This window comes from Cnephaeus nilssonii (assembly GCF_951640355.1).
Source record: "Cnephaeus nilssonii genome assembly, chromosome: 16".
Classification (NCBI taxonomy): domain Eukaryota; kingdom Metazoa; phylum Chordata; class Mammalia; order Chiroptera; family Vespertilionidae; genus Cnephaeus; species Cnephaeus nilssonii.
This window is the reverse complement of record NC_137087.1, coordinates 17,891,578-17,902,296: the sequence shown is the minus strand read 5'-3', so window position 1 is coordinate 17,902,296 and position 10,719 is coordinate 17,891,578. Positions and strand designations below refer to the sequence as shown.

Sequence of the window (10,719 nt, the reverse complement as noted above, 5' to 3'; positions counted from 1 at the left end):
GTTTTATTCCAAAACGGGCCCAAAGGGAGTGGAAACCTTGTAACCCAGGCTGCTAAAATCTAAGCCTCTGGCCATAAATCTCCACCAGCAGTAACACAGTGGACGGTTTAAAGGTTATTTTATTAAATATCTTCAGTTCAAGGTTTCATTGTAACAAAGCTATGAAGGGTCTACCAACATTCAGAACAAACACTAACTATTTTTAAATTATTTCTATGTCATCATGCAAAAATTCTGCATCAAATGCCTTCCATTTCCTGTTTAAAAGGTGACTTTTTTTTTTTTTAATAGTCTATTGTCCTATAGATGCTGACATTAGCCCCAGAGAGGAGTAAGAATGCTAAGAAGTGGAGCTGGAGCAGCCACATGAAGCTATGGGTCTTAATGAACTCTAAGACCATTTGTCTTCAAGCCAGCAAAACCAAACCCTGTGGTGAAGGTGTCTGCGTGCTGGTACTGCAGGCTGCAGGGCAGAAAAGGGCTAGGGCCCAGGGGCTGGGGCATGCATGAGGTGCTCAGAGGAGCCTGGCTAAATCCAAGCACCAGCACCTGCGAGTTTGCTCTCTTCTCAGCTGGCTCCAAGGTAAATCTGTAGCTTTGCCTCCTTGAAGGTAGTCCAGGCAGCTGGGGTCTACCCACTTTTCCCCCCAATAGTGCAAATAAGTTGCGTAGACAAGTTTGCACAGTTGTTTTGCGGAAACCAATGCCACGACCAATTGCTCCTCCATTGTCTTCTCTATCTGCTTAGAGTATAGATCTTTCCCTCCTGGACTGGAACTCCTTGAGCACAGGAGGGACAATGAACGTAGGTAGGAGTCTTGGTTCTGAACACCTCTTTTGGGTACATGCAGTTGTTGTTGGTGGGGGTGATGCCCATGCAGATTGTCCAGCAGTAAGTCTATACTTCAGTTGGTCAGTGAAGAGACCTCTGAAAGAGGGCACCTCTTCTTCTTGCCAAAGCCGTCGGGTCAATCTCAAAGACAGGAAAAGAGATGGACGTGCAGCAAGGGAAGAGTAAGAAGGGAGGCAGCCCTCAGGGCAGCCCGAATGCATAGAAACAACCATCGACTCAATCCCGCTGCCTCACTCCTCCCATCCCACGGGGGCACTTGGCAGAGGGCCCAGGCCCAGATGAGGGTCAGCACGGGGACCACCGCCATGAAAAGGCAAGACAGAAACAAAACTGCCGAAGGCAGCAAAGGGAGCCCTGACGAGGGTCCGGCTCTCTCCTTGCTAAGTTATAAGAAAACAAACACGAAGCAAAGCGCAACCCTTCCCCCTTTCCCACTGCAGGGATTGGGCCTCCATAGCAGGGCCCACATGCACTGTGCATCCTATAGAAATGGATGAGTAAGTGAGTACACGTCAGGCTAACACGAGGTTTCTCATCAGCTTCGTAGCGGACACACTTCTGCAGCACCAATTCTCTTCTCTTCTACACTAAGTGGAATAGTGCAGCAACATCCGGGCCCTTAGTCCTGAGGCCACTGCGTCTCAGCTGCCTCCGCAGCAGGCTGGGAGCTGTGCATCCGCTCCCAGGTGGGTCTGATGGCCACAATGTTCTCATCAGCCTCGTTCTAGGTGCCTATGCAAATTCTGAAGAAGTCCATTCCTAGACCTGGGGCGGGCAGGCCACCTCAGGGGCTGCAATCACATCACGGCCCCCAAAGTTTTGTCAGAGTTCTTGCCTGGTCTCCTAAGTCCATGGAGGCCAGAGGCCAAGCTCACCTCTTCAGGGCTGGTGAGTGAGCCCACTGCTCATGCCAGGATGGGCATTACACAAACTCCTGCCTTCTTGCCAGCCCAAGGGCTACTGATGGTTTTAAAACGCATCATGGTATGGATTCCATTTTTTTTTTAAACAATCTTTTTTTCTTTTTTTCCCCCTTAAATGTAAAAAACACCTCAGTACAGCAGAGACAGACACGAAGGGCGGGCGGGAGGGCTGCATGCAGGGGCGTGCATTGGCTGCTGCCGCTTTGTAATTTAATTGTTTTAAACCTCAAACGAACAGGTCTGCCGCTGTCACTCAGGCCCTCCAGAGCCACTGGCTGCAAAGGTTCGACCTCCAGCTGGGATCTCCTAATGCCCCTGTCAAACAGGATAGACATAGTAACAGAACAGAAGACAATAAACACACAGATGAGTTCCAGGAACTTACACTACACACGTGGCCAAATCTGCCTGAGGAGGTGGAGGCTGGGGGAGAAGCTAGTATTGAAATATAACATAGGCTGAGCACTGACTAAATTAAGTCTCTTATTTAATTAAGTCACTTACTTATTAAGTCTCTTACTTAATTCTCACAACTTTATGAGATAGGCACCCCTCTTTCCCTCTTTTGAGAGCTAAGGAAACCGAGGCTTAGGGAAAGGAGGTATCCTGTCCAAGGTCACCCAATCTGGAGTCCTGGAGCTAGACCCAAGTCTGTCTGATTTAAGAGCAGAACCTGTTACCACCACACTGTCTAGCCCTTGCCATTCCTCTGGGGTGGCCCATATCTCCTCCCTCAATGCCAACTCTCAACCACCTCTGGCCCCACCTGTCCCAGCCCCTCCCCACCCCCCACCAGGTGCACCTGTGGCTGAGCTCACTGCAGCGGTGCGGCAGGGGCCCCTGAGCAGTGATAGTGGACATTGAGCCACTTGCCATCCCGGCGGTGCCAGACCCGGGTCTCCTCCGACTGGCTGGTGCGAGGCCGACCCTGCCCATCGATGTACTGGGTGAGGCGGATATAGGCGATGCAAGCGGCGTCCTCTCCGATCACATGGACATGTGGGTTCAGGATGGTGGTGTGAATGGGCTTGCTGTTCTTGGACAGGACTGCAGGGGGCAGGGCAGGGTGAGTTAGGGAGGAAGGCGTCAGGCCTGCGCACTGACATCTCCTCTCAGCCTGCACTTCTAGGTCTCACCCTCTCTCCAGCAACCCCTTGAGGAGTCTCCGAGTCCCCCATACATTTCCAGAGGCCAGGTAACCTCATCACATTAGTCTCGGTTATCCAAAAGTAAGAGAGAGGTGGGAACAATGATAACAGCAGCTACTATTTTAATCAGATATTATGCTGGGGGGTTTACATGCATGAGCTGTAATTCTTTAGTTGATACCATTTCTTCATTATAAGGTAAGGAGAAAGGCTCAAGGAGGTTAAGTAATTTTCCCAAATCACACAACATTGGAACTCAGGACCATCTTACTCTTAACTAAAGCCTCTTATCTTTCCTCTGATGTTTAGATTTCATAAGGGTTGGCTTGTTGCCAATTAGGGCTGTAGAGCAAAATCAAGAACTTAAAACATTCCTAATGGATTTGTGATAAAAAAAAAAAAAAGAATGTCCACAGTTCAAATTGAATCATCAAAGCACCAAGCTCAGGATAGTCCCAGGATCCTCTGGAGGAAAGCCAAAAGATTGCCATTATCAGCAAACACTGTGAATTGTGTTACTTTTATTGAGATTCACATCTTAGTTCAATTCAAATGTTAGATAGGGGCTACATGAAAACTTCCCTAGAGCTTCTATAAACTCTGGAATTGCTTCTGGCTAATAGAATTCCTTAGATAGCCTAGGGCCGTGGTCAGCAAACTGCGGCTCTCGAGCCACATGCGGCTCTTTGGCCCCTTGAGTGTGGCTCTTCCACAAAATACCATGGCCTGGGCGAGTCTATTTTGAAGAAGTGGCGTTAGAAGAAGTTTAAGTTTAAAAAATTTGGCTCTCAAAAGAAATTTCAATCGTCGTACTGTTGATATTTGGCTCTGTTGACTAATGAGTTTGCCGACCACTGGCCTAGGGTTTACATTTGCAGCTGAGACATGGAGAGGATGGTAGTTAGTAGAGAAAACAGCAACCAAATAAAATTCAGGGCAGGACGGGGAAGACCCAGGACAAAGTGAGAAGGAAAAGAAAAAGGAGGGAGGAAGGAGGGTCTCAGAGAGTGGAGAGAAAGATGGGAGGAGGTGAATAGTCAGCTTCCTATCCCCGGGGACTTCCGTGGACCGTCTAGTGCACAACCCCCAGCCAGGACTCCCGTCTCCCTCCATGTTCAGGAAGACCCTAGCCACAACGTGCAGTCTCACAAGTCACCAGCAGTGCCTGTTCCTTGCTTGCACATTCTTATCCTGGCTTTAATTTCCTCTACTGTGACATCTGCAGACACAGAGCAGTATTACTCGCTGAGATCATCTTAACTTCATCTCAAATGGTTTCCAATCATCTTGAAAAGAGATGAGGCTTGCCCTGGCCGGTGTGGCTCGTCTGGCTGGAGCACCGTCCCATGCACGGAAAGGTGGCAGGTTCTATTCCCGGTCAGGGCACATACCCCGGTTGTGGGTTCGATCCCAGGTTGAGTCATGTACCAGAGGCAACTGATTGATGTTTTCTCTCTCTCTCCCTTCCTCTCTCTTAAAAAAAAAAAAAAGTAAGGCTTAAAGAAATACAGTGACCCTGATTGTGGCAACCACCACTGCCATGAGGCAGCTGCAGAGGGAAGGGGCACGCAGGTGCTGGAGCAGGGCCTTCAAAGGTGCCCTTTAAGGTCATTCTCAGGGCACGAGGAGGCAAGCACACAGACCAGGGTGCAGCAGGCAGGTCAAGTAGAGGAAAGTGGGCAACGGGGAAGAGGAGAGGGTGAGCGAGGACAGAGGCCAAGGGGGTGAAGGGGCAGGCAGGAGTATATCAGCAGCACGAACCCACTCACGATTCTCAAAGTAAAACTTATGGAAATCCATTCCCTCCACGAGGTTGCCAAGGGCTTCGGGCTCAAAGGAAGTGAGGCCTGGATCACAGATCTTCCTGCAGAAAAGAAAAAGCAGGGAATCACTCCTCTTCCGTCCTCATTAGTGGTGTCTATCCTGCAGGAGGTTAGCTTTGGGCCAGGCCTGACAAGGCGGCTTAGATCTGAGGGGTATGCCTGCTAAAGCCTCTTAGCCCTGCCCTTTCAGCCCACTGCCAGCACACCCCGGGAGGGCTCGGCCCAGGGTATCTACCTGGAAGGGCTCTCGACCTAGCGGCCTGATGTTTCACTCACACACTGTGCCCGAGGCCCAGCCTTCCCTTTTCCCAGGGTCCCAGCTGCTTTTGGGGAGGAGGGAAAGGCCTTGAGAAACTTGAGCCTCAATGAATTAGGTCTCTACTCACGTGTAGGCCTCAAAATCTCCATTGTTGATGGCCTCAATCAGTTGTTCTGTGATCTTAATGATCTCCTGTTTTCGCACTGTGGGGGGGAAAAAACCCAGCAGTTTACCTGCGTGGGACTGGGGAGCTCCTAAGTGGCGGAGACCCTCCCCAGTCTTCAAGGATCCCCTGTGATCTCCTTGACAAAGATCTCCCTCTGGTCTGTCGTTAAGGCCCTTTGCAGGAAGAGTGAGCCCTCCTCTCTCTCCATCCCTCCTCTGTCTGCAGAGCTAACGCCCTCCTCGTCCTGAAGCCCACCCATTAGTTATGGTTCTCGGCCTTTGTCTCCCTCTCCATCAACAACCAGGATGCAGAAAGCACTCGTCTTGAACAGCTGAGGAGCCTGGCGCATCATGAACACTCCGTGCAGAGGGGTGCATCCCATCTCCGGCAGGTCAGGCTTCTCTAAGAAGCTTCTGATAAGGCTGTTTCCATCACCTGCTTACGTCTCTCACCTGGAGGGGCTCAGTCAGGTCTCCATTACCAGGCCCCCCACTTCCACCCAGCCCCCGCTCAGTGGTCCAGAACCTCACCCCAGGCAGCAGCCAGCCTGAGAGCAGAATCCAGCCAGGGATGAGGGCTCCCAAAGCATGAATGTTAGGATGGATGCTTAATTCCCTTCCCCCTGCTCATCCCCTCCACAGGGCTTTTCTGAGATGAAGGGTCTTGGAACTATCAACACTCTTTGTAAACAGAGCCTCTCACCAGAAAGACAGCTCCATTTACCCTGGACAAGCCTTGAAAAGCTCTAAATCTCATACCAGCTCTCATGCCAGGATGTGTCCCTCAGGAAAACCAAGACAAGGCACAGACTGACAGGCAGGCAGAGGCGGTGCCCTCAGCGCCCCTACCCATGCCAAGCCAAGGGCTCAGGCAAGGTCACTTATGGGAACACCACTGTTAGCAGAGGGTGCTGCCAGGGGGAGGCTCAGACTGAGGCCGGGCTAACCCTGACCAGAGCCTGGGCTGGCCCAGGACACATGCCTTTCCTCACAGGAGCGAGAGGCTGCAAGACAAATGTGAGCAATTAGAACAGCACAGCCCAGTGGCACAGCTGGGAGAGGGCAGGGCAGCCAAGTGGGGCCCCACAGCCATCAACACCTTCAGGTTAGCAGCAGGTTAGCGGGACCAGCGAGCTCTAGCCACGTTCTAGAGGCGTGCACGCACATACATACACATACACACACACACACACACACACACACACACACACACACCCTCTTCCACCCCACCAAACCCATCTGTCGGACCTGACTGGGGCCCTGTGGGTGAAGAGGGTTGTGTTTAGAAACTCTAACAGGACAGACAGTAGGAGGGAAAGAAGCAGACAAAGGCATAATCTACATAGACACAACTAAAAATATCCATACCAGCTACCATGAACCTAGCAAGGCATCGTATCAACATGTTCTACTACCTCATTTATTTTTCATAATAATGCTTTGAGGTAGGGGTCATTTTATTCCCATTCTACAGATGAGGAAACAAACTCTGGGAGGTTTAATCGACTTCACACATTGCTGAAAGTACTGTAGCTGGGATTCAAACTCAGGTGTGTCTCGCCCAAGCCCCAGGTCGATATGAAATGCTGAGCCCAGGGAACACCATATCCCAGCGTGGGTTCTCAGCCATCGCAGCTCCCCCATCACCCGGCTCCCACCACCTCTGACTTCGGACTCGGCCTTTCTTCCTGGCTCAGTGCCGAGGTGAGACCCAGTGCCTCTCCCGGTGGCTTTCTACTCCTCCCCACCATGCGATGCTCTCCCACCCACGCCATGCCTGTGGGCCCTGGTCTTAGGCGCCCCTGCCTGGTTAACAGCGCCTCCAATCAGCTCCCCCACCCAGCAGGGGCCGAGCTCCCAAAGCTCACTAAACGGGACGCTGCGCTGGGCGGCCAGCTCCGGGGGGATCCCTGAGGGGCTTCAGGAGGAGCCAGGGAACGGAAGCCAGATGGTGCCTCCCTCACACTTACTGGCTGAGGAGCAGAGAGAAGGCTGGGGCTGCATGCCTGCAGAGGGGGCTGTTCTGTCCCGGGAGCTCCGTCCTTCAGGCACCGAGCTGCCATTCCCAGTGCGGAGCGGGGCAGCTAGCCAGCCAGGGCAGGGCAGGGCAAGGCAGAGCAGCCAAAACAAACAGAACAAGGCAGGTGAGCGAGCAAGCCGAACAGGACCCGAGCCGTGGCCCTGCAGAGCCAGGGCACGAGGATGCCTCGGGCTGCTGTGGACACTGGACCTCCCAGCCAAGAGCCCCAGGAGAGCGCACTGACCCAGGCTTGCGGCTTCCAGTGGAGCCTTCACACAGCCTGTCCAAGGGTCCCTGCTCCCCGGGGAGATGTTCTGGGGGGCTAGGCTACAAGGCCAAGAGCCCAGCAGTGAAGGAGCCACGTACTCTGCCAGCGTCACCAGAACTGAACTTAGTTCACCCCAGCAGCCCTGATCTGACCTTCACCCCAGCAGCCCTGAGCGAGTTCTCTCCTGTCTTACACATTTATGCTTCTGTTTTTTGGGTCCCCAAAGGTTTGGTGCCCCCTTGCTACCCCTGGGCATGCTCTCTCCGCTCTGCCCTGCAACATTCCTCCATGTTTTCTGAAAGCCTGGCCTAAGGTCACCTACCGAGGCCAAGGGAACGATTCCAGGCCAAACCAAAGAGCAGGACAGCGACTCGCAGTGGTCTGGCCTGCCGTGCCCTCCCACATCCCCTGGCCCTCTGGCCAGGCCCGTGCTGAGGCTGGTGGTCCTTACAGCATCGCCAGGACATCGCCAGATGGGGTTCTGACTCCACTGTTGGTGCCACGGCTTTGTGACGAGAGTGACCCCCTCCTCCCGATGTGCCTAGGCCTGTCCCCGTTTTGAAACAGAAAGTCCCACATCTTGGGAGTCACCTCAGTCCTGGGGGTATGGAGACAACCGGTCACCCTACTGACAACCCACGGTGTTGGTGGGCGACTTCTGTAGGGACTCCAGGGGTCCCTGCTCTGGGATGACCCAGCATTCTCTGCCACGGGTACAGGTCTCTGAGCCCTGGCCCTGGGCAGGCTCAGAAATAACTCTAGTTCAGCTATACCAGACGTGGGGTCAGAGAAGAGAGGCCTCTTGCCTAGCCCAGCCACAACAGACAGGAGCCTCCCATCGTGGCCCCTGGATAGGAGCTTTAGGCCACGCCCTCTTCTGGAGAATTCGGAGCCACCCATCTCCGCTCTGGGGGCAGACGAGGCAGGTGCTCCGCTGGGGCCGAGGCACCTGGGACACTGCTGGCGTCCCTTCCCCACCCAGGGCCAGCACCTACCTTTGAGGTCCTCATCTTCGGTGGTGGTGTTGCAGCTCTCAGTGGAGCCCTGGAGGCCAAAAAGAACAGGCTTTTCAATACGCAGGCCCTTGGAAAACCGGAGCAACCAAGCAGAACCAAAGCAGAGCATGTGCTCGTGCAGGGAGGAATCCCAGGCAGTTCTATTCCTACCCTGGCCGTCTGACGCTTACAAAACTCGGGAGTCCCGACTCCCTCCCCCGTCTTCTCCAACTCGGTAAATGGCATCACCTATGCTGCTATGGGGGGGGGAAAACCTAGAGTCACCTGCTAGGTTTGATTTGAGGTTGATTCTTCTTTTCTTTCTCTCTCTCACAGCTCAGTTATGCGATCTGAAATCAAGTCTGTCGGTTCTACCTCCAAAATAAATCCCATCTCACCTCTTCTCTTCAAAGGTCCAGCTACAACCCGAGTCTAAGCTACCAACATCTGGCACCTGAACTACTACAATCACTTCCTGGTCTCCCTGCTCCCCCACGTGCCTCCCATGACATGGCCAGAGTGGCTTTTCAGAGTCCATCAGACTGTATTACTCCCCTGCTGAGAATCACTAACGGCTTCTTGCAGCTGCTGGAATAAAATGCAAACCCGAGTCCTACACAGCAGGCCCTGCCTGCTTCTCCGACTTCGTCACCCTCCCTGCCACCCTGCTCCCCAGCCCCTTGCTCTTCACGCTCGTATCTCTGCTGGATTTCTTCTGTTTCTTCATGCCGTATACATGCCAAGCCCCTGCCCTTGCAGGTCCCTCTGTCTAGGGCGCTCTGCCTGAGTTTGCCTGGCTGTCTTGCTCCCATCGTGTCGTTCAGATATTACCTCCTGACCACGTAATTAAAGGCCCTGTTCACTCTTTCCTTTGTGCCGTTTCCTCCATAGCACTTATCACAACTAGACTTTATCTTAGTTATTTGGTTTCGGGTTTATTATCTGCCTTCCCCACACCCGTGGAGAGGGATTTTGTCTTGTCACTTCTATAAAACAGAACCATGGATGGTGTGGCTCAATGAATATTTGCGACTGGGAGTGAACAGGAGACAGGTTATTGAGGACATAAAGCTGAGGCCAAGGAGACTATCCTAGGGTCTGATTATATTCTTGCTCTGTTTTTCTAGCTAACATTTATTCTCATTTAAACTTCACAAGCCATGGAAGAAAATGCTATGACTACCATCCCCAGTTCACAGAGAAAGTAACGGAGAGGCAGAGCAGCAGAGTGTCTTGTCCGGCGGCCCGGAGCCAGGCTTCAAGCCCAGGCCTGTCCGGCTGTAGAGCCTGAGCTCAGTGTCACTAAGAATGGAGTAACTGCCCGGTCAGCGTGGCTCAGTGGCTGAGCATTGACCTATGAGCCAGGAGGCCACTGTTCCATTTCTGGTCAGGGGATGTGCCCTGGGTGCGGGCTCGATCCCAGTAGGGGGCGTGCAGGAGCTGATCAATGATTCTCTCTCATCATTGATGTTTCTCTCTCTCCCTTCCTCTCTGACATCAATAAAAATATATTTTAAAAAAGAAAAAGAATGGAGTAACCAACAGCCTAGACTCTGCAAACACCTTGGCCTTGACGTACAGCCTGTAGGCGGCCGTCTGTGGGACCCTCAGAACCTGTGACGCAGCCCACCGGTTTCCTGCTGACACGGAGAGCAGGGGGCAGACTCAGGACCCACTCACCTTGATCCCATCTGTAGCGTTATGCACCACGGTGGTTTGTGGCTCCTGTGAGGGAAGATTAAAATTACCCTCCTGACCTCGGAGACAGACTTACTGCTCTTCCCTGAGGGGCCCCACCCCTTCCCAGGAACCCTCAGAGACCTCGATCATGACCCCTGGGGCCTGCCCACTAGCCATTCTCACAAGACAAAACATCCTGGCCTAACTGGGTCCTAGGTAGCTGGGAGCCCCAGGTTTAGGGGACAGCACTGGCTGGTAAAGAGAAGCCTGGCAATGGAAGCAGGTGCCAGGGCAGCTGAGAGGAAGAGGGTCTCTGACCCTGACTCCTGCTCGTTCTGGGTTTTCTTTCCCCGCGGGACAGGTACACTGGGGGAGCTGTGGGGCTAAGGGCATGGGCTGGACCCCACCGACAGTGTTCATCAAGGGGTAGGCCAGAAGCAGGGAGAGTGGACTAAGGTGTCCCAGAAACACCCAGGGTGCCCCCGCAGCAAGCTGAGCCCCGAGCTGCCTGCTTCACCCACCTCTGCCTTCCCCGGGCTCCTGTCCCTACATCAGCATGTCAGGCAGCATGAGGGTCCACAGAAA

At 53.2% G+C, this 10,719-nt stretch overlaps 1 protein-coding gene across 14 annotated transcripts in view; it reads right to left on the bottom strand.

Moving 5' to 3' along the window:
• Nucleotides 1-103: 103 nt before the first annotated feature.
• The window catches only part of CAMK2G (calcium/calmodulin dependent protein kinase II gamma), a 58,077-nt gene continuing 47,461 nt past the window's right edge, over nt 104-10,719 (bottom strand). For 6 of the 14 annotated variants that reach the window (XM_079794211.1, XM_079794219.1, XM_079794218.1 and 3 more), the window contains 7 exons: nt 10,135-10,179; nt 8,455-8,503; nt 7,142-7,255; nt 5,134-5,209; nt 4,694-4,788; nt 2,579-2,823; nt 104-2,091 (listed from right to left, as the gene is read on the bottom strand). In XM_079794211.1, the coding sequence (XP_079650337.1) occupies nt 2,591-2,823; nt 4,694-4,788; nt 5,134-5,209; nt 7,142-7,255; nt 8,455-8,503; nt 10,135-10,179 (612 nt within the window). In that variant the 3' untranslated portion in view covers nt 104-2,091; nt 2,579-2,590. Of the gene's footprint in view, nt 2,092-2,578; nt 2,824-2,891; nt 4,789-5,133; nt 5,210-7,141; nt 7,256-8,454; nt 8,504-10,134; nt 10,180-10,719 lie in introns of those variants that run through there. The other 8 variants (XM_079794221.1, XM_079794224.1, XM_079794223.1 and 5 more) reach the window with 4 other exon arrangements.